Source organism: Barbus barbus (assembly GCF_936440315.1).
Source record: "Barbus barbus genome assembly, chromosome: 24".
Classification (NCBI taxonomy): Eukaryota; Metazoa; Chordata; class Actinopteri; order Cypriniformes; family Cyprinidae; genus Barbus; species Barbus barbus.
Genome location: NC_136752.1, coordinates 27,541,991 through 27,556,907, shown reverse-complemented (window position 1 = coordinate 27,556,907; position 14,917 = coordinate 27,541,991). Strand labels below are relative to the sequence as shown.

The 14,917-nt window shown below is 37.0% G+C and overlaps 1 protein-coding gene across 1 annotated transcript in view; it reads left to right on the top strand.

Annotated features, from left to right (window-relative positions):
• Nucleotides 1-14,917, top strand: part of LOC306844285 (collagen alpha-1(XII) chain-like) — an 85,095-nt gene that overhangs the window by 59,634 nt on the left and 10,544 nt on the right. The window contains exons 62-68 of the mRNA XM_079376290.1: nucleotides 1,283-1,425; nucleotides 2,268-2,377; nucleotides 9,484-9,642; nucleotides 10,085-10,162; nucleotides 12,319-12,405; nucleotides 14,314-14,367; nucleotides 14,500-14,595. Coding sequence (XP_079232416.1) covers nucleotides 1,283-1,425; nucleotides 2,268-2,377; nucleotides 9,484-9,642; nucleotides 10,085-10,162; nucleotides 12,319-12,405; nucleotides 14,314-14,367; nucleotides 14,500-14,595 — 727 coding nt within the window. The remainder of the gene's footprint in view (nucleotides 1-1,282; nucleotides 1,426-2,267; nucleotides 2,378-9,483; nucleotides 9,643-10,084; nucleotides 10,163-12,318; nucleotides 12,406-14,313; nucleotides 14,368-14,499; nucleotides 14,596-14,917) is intronic.

The following is a 14,917-nucleotide window of genomic DNA, read 5'->3' as shown; positions in this document are numbered from 1 at the left end:
ACTCATCAAGTCATCAAGCAAGACTTTTAAGGAAGAGTGCCCTTTCTTTGAGACTATTACTTCTGTGGAACACAAAACGAGATGATTAACTTTTTCCGTACAGTGAAAGTAATCAGTAACAAGGCACTGTTATACGTGATCCGTTGTGAGATATGCAAGAACCAAAAGATTTTGGTTCATTGACATTAAACCTAATGTTACACGTCTTGACGTGATATATTTGAATGTTAAAGGATGAGACCAGCTGAACAGCTTTAGAAGACATGGAATATAGGGTATGAGTCATATGGACCACTTTTCAAGTATTTTTAAAGTAATTTTTTGCAGCTTGCTACTATTCAAAATGTTGGGTTCTTTAACAAAATTACAATACATTTACTCAGCAAGGATGCATTAAATTGGTCAAAAGAGACTGTAAAGACATTTATAATGCTACAAAAGATTCCTATTTCAAATAAATGCTGTTCTTTTGAGCTTTCTATTCACCACATAATCCTGAAAATAAGTCTATCCCTGTTTCCACAAAATATGAAGCAGCACAACTGTCTTCAACATTGATAATAATCAGAAATGTTTCTTGAGCAGCAAATCAGTGTATTAGAATGATTTTTGAAGGATCATGTGGCACTGAAGACTGGAGTAATGATGCTGAAAATTCAGCTTTGATCACAGGAATAAATTACATTTTAAAATATATTCTACTAGAAAACCGTTATGTTAAATGTTAGTAGTATTTCACAGCATTACTGATTTTACTGTATTTTTTATCAAATATACAATGTAGTCTTACCAATCACAACTTTTGATTATTACGAAGCTGTTTTTTTTTTTGAGATATCACCCCATTTCTTCAAATAACTGCAGTTACGTTACATGGTATGCAATACTGTGGTTTGGTATTGCAGAAAAATGTTCTGTTAGATTACAATAATAATGGTCATTTTTAATCAGTTCGTTAAGATGACAGTCTGGCGGCATTCTTGTGTACAGACATCACTGTGAAAGCAGTGTGGAAGAGAGTCATTGGAGGACTGTAGGGTTAAACTGAGAGCTTTGTTGGCTTTTGTTGCATGCTGCTGCTTGCCCAGGTAGAGCCCACTATCCAAAAGCATTCAAAGCCACGGTTCTCCCACACACTTCCTTAATTAATTTACCATATGAAAGTACTGATAAAATACTGGATCAAATAAATCCATTCACTTTGACCTGCTAGCGCTGATGTCTGCAGAAAAAAAACAGATCCTCCTCTTTGCTCTGGCTGATTTTGTCTACTTTTTTACAGATATATTCATCCTGATGGCCTGCCTTCCACATACACCATCATTCTGATGTTCCGGCTGTTGCCGGACTCACCGACCGAGGCCTTCGATATTTGGCAGGTGTCGGATAAGAATTACAAACCCGAGACCGGTGTCACCATCGACCGTAAGTGGGATATATATAAATATAATAAAGTTTTCTCAGTAATCACACTTCTCATCGGATTCTCATAAAGCCAAATTATTCAGGAGTTTATTCAGGATTAGGATTTTTATGTGCTGGCTTGGTCGGACGAATAATTTAGATTTGTTTTTGCTTTGTCAACATTTTAACTGGCCTCATCACAAAAAATATGTTGTTGTTTTTTTAGCAACATTTTTATATGTCAGAAAAACAAATAAGAAATCACCTATTAGGTTTTTCATCATCAAAAATAACTACAACAACCCTTTTGCTGGAATAAAAAAGATCAGTGATTTGTTTATATACTTTAATCAGTTCCAGTGGATGCTTCCAAGGCCATCATAAATCTTCTGCCATTAAAAAACTTTGTGTCAGCCAGCTAGATAACTATATCTTGGTTTAAATGAGAAGACTTCTTAACAACGGTGATTGCCTCACAGAAAACCACTTGTTGAAGTTTGCAAAGCTTACTCCCTATTTTTATTGTTGAGTCCTGCACACTGTCCGCATTAATTTCTCTAGACTTTTACTTTGTCAACACATTGTGTCTCCTTTAATTTCTCCTAATGAATTTAAGGAGAAACATCTGAGACAAAGTTGATACTTATATAACATATCTGAGATCTCCATTGAGAAAGTAATACAATTTTCCTCTAGGCTTCTTTCTCTCTGTCCCAGTAATCAGATTTGGACTAATCCACCACATCCCCTTTAGTCCAACAACTTGTCCTATCATATCTTTCTATTTACTGTAGAAAATTTAGTTTGTTCTCGTTTGTGGTTGTTTTCTGGATATTTAACTCTTTGTTTCTCTATTTTTTCAGCATCCGCCCAAACTGTGTCGTTTTATAATAAGGATACAACAGGAGAGATCCAACGAGCCACGTTTAAAAACGATCAAGTCAGGAGGATCTTCCATGGAAGCTTCCATAAGGTAAACTGTGCTTTTATACATTCTGATTGTATGGTATTGTATGTTACATAGTACGTCAAAATTTACAGAAGATAATCTAGTATGGTTTGTCCTGCAGAAGGTCCTTGTACAATGATTTGTGATGCTCTTTCATAACAGGCTTATATTATGGCCTTTAGCACAAATGTGCTGGTTGTGATGAAAATGGTGAAGATTTGGCTCATTTATTTAAGTTGGGTTATGTACAAATAATGTTACATGGCCTTTATTTTCAAAATTGGAAATTGGTGGCAATTAGCAAATAGGTGGAGAATGCGGGCACGCTTCTCCACCTATATGCTAATTGCCACCAATTTCCAATTTTGAAAAAAAGGCCATGTAACATGTAACATAAATGGCGCCTATATCGGCCACATACACAGAGCCAAACTGTGTGAGGTCTCCAGCAAAGTGGGCTCAAAACAAATGTCCATTATGTCTGAATGCAGCAAAACATGCACAGATGTCCATGGATATAGATCAAGGGAGTCGTTTCTTTCAAGAAGACAACGGTCTGCAACTGCGGAATAGAAATATAGGACAAAGAGAGGTCACTGTCAGCAAGCTCACTCACTGAGAGGGTTTGAATCTGAAACGAGCATGTTTTGATTTGTGCATGAAGGCTTTTGGTGAGATTTTCGCCAAAAGGAAGAAATGGTCTATGCTTATTTTAAAATTGAGCTTTGATGTGGCGAGCTGCAAAACTTTCACAATGCTCAAGCATTAGTTAATCATAACAGAGGTGTAGAAATAAAAGACACATTCGGTGTGTTGTAAGATCACGTTGTGGTGCCTTCAGTTGCGCCATTTCTATTTTTGATGCACAGCTACTTCAGCCACTTGTTTCAAGTTCTGCTTAAACATGTTTTTTAAATTCTTTCACTGAATGTGTTCTGCATCGCACAGCTAATTTGCATATAGGTTGACCTTGGTTACATCACTGCACAGCTTCTTCAGACACTTGTTTTTCAAATGGAATTATTTTCATTTGCAAATTAACTGCTGTGATTGTTATTTGTAATACATTTACAAGTTCTGTTCAAATATCAAAGTTCCATACACTCTTTCATTGTTTACATTGTTCGCATCACATTACAGCTCATTTACACATAGTTTGAACTTGATTACATTGCATTGCCAGCACCAACCTGTGCATGCCATTTATTAAATTAACTGTGATGTAGTTGATTAATTAAGATGCAAGCGTGTCTCAGAGGACCAGAAATCACCTTCAAGAGAATCTATAAGCATATTTGGTTAGGCTAGGAAAAAAGTGTTTCCCTGGCAGGCAAACTGGAAAATACTGAATCACTTCTCAATAAACAATTACATCAGGGCGTCAGCAGATGCCAAACGCAGAGCAGGTGAAATGCTTTGAGCTGATTTATTCGTTCATCCTTATCTTTAGTCAGTGTCTCTGTCTGGCCTGGATCCTGAGGGTCCTTCAGGTTGCCTGTCAAAGTTGACCATGGGGGAAATTCTTGTGGTTTGAATGAGAGGTGTGGTGGCTTGTTTGTTATGGTTTTGGCCTGTGTGAACATCCCTGCTGCTTTCCATAAGTCTATAGCCTCAGGTGACACATCGCCAAGACTGGATGGTATGACAAGTTTCCGCATTGCATGTTATGTCATGGAAGATACTCTATGATTGAGCAGGACTGTTCTGAAATATTTGCATGTGAGAGTGACAAAGAGTAATGTGAAAATACAGAGCAGGACTTGTCCGAAACAACTCAAGACAAAGAATTTATATGGTGTTTAGTAGCAAAGCAGAGTTTATGCTAGTATGCCAAGAAATATCAAAACTTGTTGTGTTAATATAGAATTCAGTTGAGATGTGTTTATATCAGCTGTTTTTATAATATTTAGTTGTAAGTCTTTGGTTTTTAACTCGTGTTATATAAAGTGAATTTGTTTTTGCTCTGATGCCAGACTTGTCATTAATTTGTTATGAATAGATTTTTTGGTTCAAATTCAAGCTTGAAGGTTTTTTTTTTTCATTTATAAAGTGTTTAATATACAGGAATGGCCAAAGCAGGCATTATTGCATGATTATTTGGTATATAAACTATTTTTTTTCCATTGAGTTTCTTTGTAAGAGAGCATGGAGGGTGCAAAATCTGCCCCGCTGCATCATATGACAGTTTCTAATGAAAGCAGATGGAGTGGCATAAGCGTTCATCTTTGAGCTTGACGAATTGTTCATGCTTCAGATCTTTCCTGGAAGGAAATAATGTCTGAATTTCAGAAATGAAGTGTTTTTTAAGAGCTGCGTGGTTCTGGCATGTCATTTACTCATGCAGATGGCTTTTTGGTCTAGATAAACAAACATGATTTAGATTGTCTATCTTCAGCAAAGTATTTGACTTCTTTTGTTTTTGGTTTTGTTTTTGCTGGCTCTGTATGTGTTGCAAATAATGGGATTTTTAATGGCAAGACTGTAACTCATAAAAGAATATTTCACCCAAAAATGAAATTCTGTCATCATTTTCTCAAACCTGCTTGACTTTTGTTCTTCTGTGTTCTTTTTTGGACCCCTGGACGACATCATTAAATGTCCTTGTTTTTTCACAGAAAAAAGTCATTTGGACATTTACAACAGCATGAGTCAATGTGAGTCAACGATGACAGAATGTTCATTTCTGAAAATCTTTTTAACACCAAGCTCTAAATGACCATGAGCGTGCAGAAAGCTCTCAAGTAGCCTAGAGAAAGCGAGCTTGGCCAGCAGAGATGTATCATTCTTCAGATATCCTCAGTGGATTTGGCTGAAATGCAGGACAGCCCTATTTTGAAAGATCTGTCCAAACGTGTGGCAGATTCAGTTGAAATGGAGATGTAGTCTGTTTAAAAGATCGTGCTTCCCTCTGAACGGCCACAGGTGGCCATTAAAGAGGACGTTTGAGGACAGCTGCCAGTGATCAGATCAAAATGAACAAAATCAAATGACCGTAATCAGTTCCAACAAAACTTTAAATAGAAAAACAGAGCAGCACATTATAAACAGCAAGGACTGTGCAAAATATTGAGTACAGAAAGCCACACTAATAAACTTTTCTTGTTGTTTGGCAGTATGTATATTGTGCACAGTATGTGAAAATGCTGCATATGTGGAATATCGGGATAATATATAGTATGGTACAGTGTTTTCAAAACTGCTGTCTGGGAACCTTCACAGGGCCACAAAAGGACTATGAAAACTGATTTTACAAAGTATTAGTGAAAAAGTTTAATGATTAGAGTATTACTATTTCATTCTGCTTTCTAAAGATTGTACAGAAATTGTGAGATTAACTTTGTTCTTTATTCTATAGATAGCACTAGTGTTTAACAATAAGAAAAAAATCGACATATAAGTTTGGAGAAAAAAAACATGAAAAATAAATATTTTTTGATAATATGTTTACGATAATATTTTAAAAATTTCGACCACTAGTTTTCAAAAATAAGAACAAAAAAATCCAAGCTTTACTAACTGCTGCCTGTCTGTCAGGAAGCTGTTGATCCACTGACAGACAGAGGTGAGGACGGAGAGCTGAGTCAGTTTATTCTGAAGTGTGTTCGTGATGATTGTTAAACAGAGCTTGACTAGATACCGGCTAAGACAGAGGTTGCAACATGCTTCACACAGGTTGCATTGAGAACACACAGTCAATCATTTATTGGTACAGGTGCAGCTTAAATAGAACATCACATGGCATGGACACATGACAAACACACCTGAGAGAAATCCATAATAATTGGGAGCATACTCATTAACCAATCAATCAATTAACAAAAAGTGGAGCAAACAGGATCCTCGCATAAGTCCCTGGTCTGTCCAGATGCTGCAGGGTGAAGTGCAGTCCCATTTTGACTGCATCATCCACAGACCTGTTTGCTCTGTAGGCAAACTGCAGGGGGTCCAGTAAGGGACCAGTGATATCCTTCAGATAAGCCAAAACCAGTCTTTCAAATGATTTCATGGCTACAGACGTTAGAGCCACAGGTCTGTAGTCATTAAGTCCAGTCATTTTGTGTTTCTTTGGGACGGGGATGATGGTGGAGCGTTTAAAGCACGAGGGGACTTCACACAGCTCCAGTGATCTGTTGAAGATCTGTGTGAAGATGGGGGCCAGCTGGTCAGCACAGTTTTTTAGGCAGGCTGGTGAAACACCGTCTGGACCTGGTGCTTTCTTTCTTTTGTTCTTTCTGAAGACCTGGCGCACATCTTCTTCACTTATCTGAATTGTGGGTGTGGGGGAGAGGGGGGTTGCTGGAGGTGTGAATGGTTGTGTGGAGAGGTGTTCAGGGTGGGTGTGGGGTGATTTTTCAAACCGGCAATAAAACTTGTTCAAGTCATCTGCCAGTTGTTGATTCTCCAAAGTGCTGGGGATGGTGTCTTGTAGCTGGTGATATCTTTCATACCTTTCCACACTGAAGCAGAATCACTGGAAGAGAATTTGTTCCTGAGCTTGTCAGAATAATTCCTCTTTGCCACTCTGATCTCCTTTTCCAGTGTGTATTTGGCCTGTTTATACAAGACTTTATCCCCCTTTCTGTGAGCATCTTCTTTGGCCTGACGGAGCTGTCTGAGTTTTGCAGTGAACCATGGTTTGTCATTGTTCTCTAGGTTAAATGAGTCCTGGAAGGAATGCACATATCCTCACAGAAACTGATATATGATGTTACACTTATTTTTCAACAATAAGTGAAAAATCAGCATAAAGCCCCATTCACACCAAGTATGAAAACTATAAAAAAAATAAAGATGGTAAGGCCAGCGAACGATATTGTATGTTTATTCTAAGCTCACACTCGTTCGCCACTTTAAATTCTGGAGCTCGTTATAGCAGGATGAATTCTCATTGGGTATGAATGTTTGTATGGTTCATCAGCTGGAAAAAAAATATCCTTTCTCTGTGCCTTTATCGTTATTGATGTGGTGTAGACTCTGCTTTTCTTTAATATTGAGAATTTTTTAGAACTATATCTTTATCGTTGTCTTTATAGATGTCATCCTTGGTGTGAACGGGCCTGAACATTTTGTGAAAAAATAATACTTTTATTTACTTTTAATTGTTGAAAAAAAAAAAACGTTTTGTCTCTAATATCACACAGTTGTTTTTAACAATATAGATACTTTTTATATTTTAAAAAAAGAGAGTCCTTCATCATTTTAGGTGGTCCTTGATATCAAAAACTTTGAAAACCCTAGTGTTTCCTATCCTATACTTTTTTTTTGTAATGTAGTTATATTATTACTGTGCATTATGCAGTAAGCTATATTATTCCATATGGAATATAATAATTGCGAACAGAAGAACCCGGGGACCTCCAGGCTAAACAGAAAACAATCATGTGCCACAGGAACAGCTTTAGATAATACACACCACATTCGTGTAGTCTAGTGATGTCATGTTTGGTTTGATATTGACAAGGTTTGATAGGCAGTTTGTGAAAACTGGTTTAAGCGCTCACAGAAAGATGTTGGTCTGGCTCAGTAACAATCACTTCATCGTTCTAATGAATATCATGTATTTTTCGCTTTGTTTAGCCCAATAGTGAGGTAAACTTCAGTGTATCTCAGACCTGCAGCATGTTTATTGATACTGACCAATCCTCTGCTGTCAGATCGGAATCGTATCCCCTCTATTTGCTGACCGCAAATTTCCAATCCATTCCTGATCCATAGCATCAGTCCTGCTTTGAGCTCCTCCATTAGCTTGCGGTGGAGAAATGCGATTACATCGCAGCGTTCAGTGGTGTTTAAGACTTGGCAGCCCGACGGTCCATATGGAGAAAAACCTTAATCATGCACTGTAGTGAACAGGGAATATCAGTGTACATTGATTATGTGGATCAGAGAGCTGAAACAACTCTGAGGGGGCAATTCAGTAAGAAATATAGCGCCAATCTGCAATTACAGGACCAAACACATGACATGCAGCCTGAGCAACACAATTAACATGGCTGACGAATCAGATGATCCTAGGCCAAGTAGATAATAGTTCAAGAGGACTTTAAACCATTTTGTACAACCTGTTTGGAACCTTCACTGTTAGATTTGGTACTTGTGGATAGTTTTGTATAGTGAAGTCTAAAGTAAAAGTACACTACCATTCAGAAGTTTCAGGGGGGAAAAAGTCTCCTCTGCTCAGCAAGGCTGCATTTAATTGATCAAAAATGCAGTAAAAACAGTAATATTGAGAAATATTATTTCAATTTAAAAGAACTGTTTTCTATTTTAATATATTTAAAAATGTAATATATTTGTGTGACACAAAGCTGAATTTTCAGCATCATTACTCCAGTCTTCAGTGTCACATGATCCTTCAAAAAATCATTCTAATATACTGATATGCTGCTCTAGAAACATTTATTATTATTATTATCAAAGTTGAAAACAGTTGTGCTGATTCGTATTTTTTGTGGAATCCATGATTAATTTTTTAAGGATTCTTTGAATTGAAAGTTCAAATGAACAGTATTTATTTGAAATAAAAATTCTTTGTAAGTTTGTAGTGCATGTTTTAAGAAAATCTTGTGCCTCATTTGCATAGATTGGAGGCATTTGTGCTCTGAAAAGTATGACAATTACTTAATGTATACCATTTTACCAGATTAGTATACATCCACGCTGAAGAGGTTTAACTATTTAGTGAATTTGCCCTCGATCTGTAGAGGAACTGGCCAGTTCAGATCAGATGCGAAATCGGCTGGATGGTTTGACAGTCCCACTGTCATATGTGATGATATATTTGTTTACAATCTTGTTAGCTGCTGTTAAGTTTTTCCAAATTCTCTGTAAAAAATATTTTACAATGGACTCGCTGTTATCGTTGCCTTGAGCATGTCAGGATGAATTTGGTGTTGAAGGAACTTGCTGGTTTTTATTTGCGCCTCTGGCCAGAACACTCCCTTTGAACAGAGAGACTCCCAGAAATCCCTAATTAAGGCCTGAAGCTCTTAGAATTTAAAACAACAATAGAAAACTGCCAACTGAGACTTATTTAATGACTTTGCTGAAGATGAACGCAAGTTCTTCCTTTAAAATAACCCATGAGTCTGTTATAAGCTTGAACATCTAACAATCTTCTTTTATTCCAGCTCCACATCCTGGTGTCTCCCAAGAGCGTCAAACTGAACGTGGACTGCCAGGAAGTGGCTGAGAAGGAGATTAAACCAGCCGGAAACACATCGATGGATGGATTTCAAGTGCTCGGAAAGATGTCCAAATCTATCGGATCTAAAGGAGAATCGGCAACAGTGAGCTTAAATGCAAAAAACACCGAACACTTTACACTCTTAGAAATAAAGGTTCCAAAAGTGGGTTTTCACAGCAAAAGCCATAGAAGAACTATTTTTGATTCTCCAAAGAACCTTTCGGTGAACAGTTCTTAAAAGAACCATTTTTTTCTTTGTTTGAAGAACATTTTGATAATCTAAATGAATCTTTCCTTTTTTGCAATGGAAAGATTCAATGGATGTTAATGATTCTTCATGGAACCATCAATGCCAATAAGGAGCCTTTATTTTTAAGAGCACCTTGGTACAAAAACAAACTTTTGTTATCACACATTGACCGTGAGCTCACAGCTCTCGCTCTTTCCAGCCTGGATCCTTTTAATGGGCGTCTGAGCCCCATCTTTGAAAATGCAAGCTTTTATCAAAGACACGTGTAACATCCGTTTTGTCTCTGGTTGGGCAGTTTCAGCTCCAGATGTTTGACATTGTGTGCAGTCTCGGCTGGACCAGCAGGGACAGATGTTGTGACCTTCCTTCAATGGTAAGAGAAGACTTTAAGAAAGCCTCTAGAGATCAGTTGCCGGTTGCACCAGCTGTGCGTAAGCTACAACTTAGCCTAGTTTTGACTTAAAGGCAAGTTGCAACTTGCGTTACAAAAGATTTTAGCATTGCACTAATAAACTTTTGAAGTTGAAACATAACTCTATGTACAGAATAAACTAAATATTTACAAGTCTCCCACCAGGAGTAATGAATGGAATAAAATAGCAGTTCAACTGAACTGCATCAATAGGCTCTTGTTTTACATACCAGACTTCAGTCCTTTTGACATACAGTATATGATAATGCTGACATTTACACTCATTTACATTTTAAAAGACAGAACATTATGTGAATAAATCACATTGTTGGCAGCTTTTCAACACAAACCTTATCTAAACAGTGTGCCTCTATGTGCATCGATCAGTGTTGTGCATTGTGCATAAAATCAGAATAAATAATTGTCATTTCTTATGCTATGTATCAATATTTTTCAATCCTTATTTGAAGATAAATTATGTTCTTTATTATGTGTGTGTGCATTTCAATGGAAATCAATTCGATTGAATCACTGGGAGTAATTGTCATATTACACGACTTTGCATCATATTACGGTGAGCTTTCAACCTACTAGCTACGTTCAGTATTATGACATCAAATGGTGCAACCTAGCTGGTAAAATTGGTTGTAAATGGCTAGTAAATTTCACAAATAATTAATTATAATTTTGAGAAAGTAGAAAGAATGAAATCAGATTTTCTAGTAAAACATACTCCAGAAATCTTTTTTAAAAAGCCTCTAGTGTAGATTTCCCCATTTAATTAAGAACTTATGAACAGCTGGTGCAAACCTAGCCAGGGTTACACAAAGGTGAAGAACACAAATGCTGGGTTAAATTTCAGGTACGGATGACCCATGAACCACACTGTTTACATCCGACCCCGTGCCTTTGATCATTGTGGCTTTTAGCAAGGCTCTTAACCCCAGACTGCTCCAGAGGGGTTGCTGTACAGTCACTTTGGATTGAAAACAAATGACAAGTCAATCGACTCTCACGCACACCTCCTACATCTTTTTGAGCTTCATCCTCCCACGCGGATCTGACATACAATTCCATATGTTTCTGATGCGTCCCCGTTGACCACATTCAAACATGACATTTAACATCTGCTTGGCCAAACCACTCGCTATTGTTAGAGCATTTCCTTTCTTTGATCTCTCGTTGTGCGCTCTTCCATTTTATTTGGTTTGTCAACAGCACATAGGTTTTAAAAGAGATGTTTGACTGTCATTCAGTTGCGGTTCTTGGTTGCGAAGTGCCCTCACACAAACACTATGTGTGCCTATTAATGCAAACCATGAGCTCAGCTGTGTCCAAACGCTTTATTATAGTTTTTAGTCTTCCATAAGCAAAATATTATTCTGCTTACGGTACTTTTGACAGTCAAAACACAAGAGGTTTTAATCAGCTGTGTTGTAGCTATGTGGCCTGTCCTCACACCCAAAGCTAAAGGAGATTTATGTGGAAGAAATGACAGTTTTCCAAAACTTTGCCATAGTTGACATCACATCCCAGATCTGCACTGGCTGTGTCATCAGTTTTTAGTTTTTATGACATTTGTTTATTTTCCACCATCATTTGTTTCCTCCAATAATAAATACAGTGGCTACATACATGCAACCAAAGCTAATTAAAAATTTACCTATTTGCACTCATTTTATCTTTGTGTTAATGTTGTCGACTTTTTGATTTCTTCTTGAAATTCTACTATTTTCTCATCTTCAACATAACCTGAAAAGCTTTATTTTTTGCATGATGATAACTGCATTTTAATTGAACCAATTTATTCTGAAATCATCAGGTACATTAGTGCACAAGCTGGCTCGCAACTATTTTTATTAGATGGACTCAGGTAGAGTAAGGTCAGTTGCTTGAACCTACAACCATTTAGAAGTCAAGTCAATAACCAGTTTTCATTTACTGTACTTATACAATGCTTTTCAGAACATCTAAATAACTAAGTGTCCATGCTAAGCTAAACATTCACACAATCCACATACTGTATGTCAAGGAATAGTTTAGATGGTTGATGGTCACTGATGTTGTTGCTTATGTTGCCATTTGTTCTTATATGTTTTGTTTTCTCTGTCATTCAGAGAGATGAATCCAAATGTCCATCTCTTCCCAATGCCTGCACATGCACCTCAGACAGCACGGGGCCCCAGGGGCCTCAAGGGCCAGTGGTAAGTCAACTAACATGCGCTAATAAAGATTGATAGCAAAAGGTTTAAAATTTATAGGAACATATTTTTTTTATTTAGTTCAAAATATTATTAATATAGTTTGGTTTGAAGTATTTCATCCTGCGAAAAGGCAAGACACTACAGGTGAACAGGGTAAAGATTTTAGCTAATAGGTATCACATACTTATCCAGTTGATTAGTCACAGTAAATGAAGACAATAGTTATATATTTCAAGTTTTCTGAAATGTTATGTTTAAATACGCAAATGAGAGATTGTCTATTTAAAATGCACTGATTAACATACATTTCCAGAACATAAATAATCTGAACATTGAATAAATCCAGGTTCAAAATTATTGTTTCATTTGTTGACATAGTATAATAAAATATTATTACAGAGAGGATTTTTGATATCTATTTTATCGCTCATTAATAAACAAAAATGCTATTACAGCCAGAGCAAAAAAATAAATAAATCACCATGTTTTTAGGAATAAAATGCTAAATATATATCAAGCGAATGATATATGAACAAACTCTTCTGTATAAACCTCCAGAAATTAGTCAGGAATAAAAAGTTTTCAATAAAAAGTTGAATGTATGTTAAGTGCTGCAGAAAAAACAGCTTACATATTGTACTTATGCAAATAGATCAACTGTGTTTTTTTTTCCCTTGGTGTGAAAGAAGTCAAGTCATGGAAGCAAAGTAGTGTAAAATCTTGACCAGTGCATGAAAAACAAGTTTTATCTGTAGTGTCTTGCCTTAAAATGTTAATTCAGGTAGTCAAAATTTTAATTCATTGTTAACGTTGTTCTTATTACAGTTTTTCTCAAATGCTAAAACACTATAACCAGGCTTTTAAACTAAAATTTCAAAACCACAACGCCATTTTTCAAAAAGCACACCCATTTTGCTGAACTATAAACACTATTCTCTGCTTTGATACTAGAGTCAGATTTGATGAACTGTTAATGCAAAACTCTACACACAAATCCCTACATTTCTCAGCGCTTACACCATGTGGCCATATAGAAAGCACTAGCATTCAATATTGTCAGGTCTGCACAGTTTGAGCTCAATTAGCACACAATTACCCAAGTGGAAACACTAGGAGTCAAAATTTATCACACATCAATATGAATCTTCGGATAGCTATGGATAGATAAAAGGGCCAAAGCCGTTTTTTTGTTGTTTGCTTTTTCTTTTCCCAGTGGCTTTGGTGCATTTCTCAGATCAGAAATGAAATTCTCAAAACTACTTGTTCAACCTCCACATCATTTAGTCACTTGTGCATACCATAAAATGTTTCTCATTCTTTTGAACAAGTTGGGATTGCTTTGGTACATTCATGCAACTGATTATGTACATTTCTCTGTGGTTTCCTACATTATCAGTTGCTATTGTCATGTTGTTCAAGATGTATTATATAGTTCTCTGTGCTATAGTCTTACCTCTCAAAACCTCAAGTTATTAGTTCATCGTATAAGTCATTACCATAAATGCAAAATGGTTGATCTAGTCATCATAAACTGCCAAGCATATTTTCTACACGTTTCTATTAGACTTTTACTGTAATAAATCTACAATACATTAAATTGAGGAATGAAACATTTGGGAAGTACCACACTTATTACCGGTTTTTGTAGTATTGTTTTGAATTTATCTCATCAGTGTGTAAAACTGTGTTGTAGAGTGTGAGTTTTTGACTGTTTGTGTGTCATGTCTGAGAGCTAAGTTTGGTTTTTCAGCAAGATTGAGTTAGAAGTTATGGATTCGTGTTTAGAGTTTCGCAAAAAAGTGGCATAATTTCAAGAAATGTGTTTAAGCTATCAAGAAAAACTGTAATTGGACTCATATCAGGGCTGTTTCCTCTGTAAATCCTCCACACATTTTCTTCCTTTCCCAGGGTGCACCTGGAAGTAAAGGACCACGAGGGGAAAGAGGAGAAACCGGTCAAGTCGTGAGTATTCTGCCTATCCTTCTCTGTTAAACCAGGATTATCTTAACCCTGTACATTACACACAATTCATCAAGCTTATCTACAGGACTGAACATTGCCATCTTCATACCGTGACTCTGTTTGTTCCTGCAGGGTCCGATGGGCACACGTGGAGAGATGGGTTTGCCCGGTCCGATGGGCCCTCCAGGACCACAGGGCCCTAGTGGGCGCTCCATCCCTGGCGAGGCTGTAAGTCCATCTCAGTTTTCATCTTGTATCCATTGTCTCCTCACACAGTCAGAAGTCAGTAGCCGGCGGTAAATCCTTCCGCACACCAAACAGGAATTATTCAGGTTATTTATTATTCCAGGAGTTGTAGCGGAGGCATAATTATGGCAGTGAGCTCTGGATTCAGCATTCCTGCGTGTCTGGGGGTTTTACGCTCATCAGAGGACTTTAAACCGCCTGATCCTGCTGCTAGCACACAAATCTCACTGGATTTATTCCCCTCTCTGTTTCAGCTGCTGCATTTTAGTGCTGTTTGCAAGCATCACTATTACTATCGCTCACA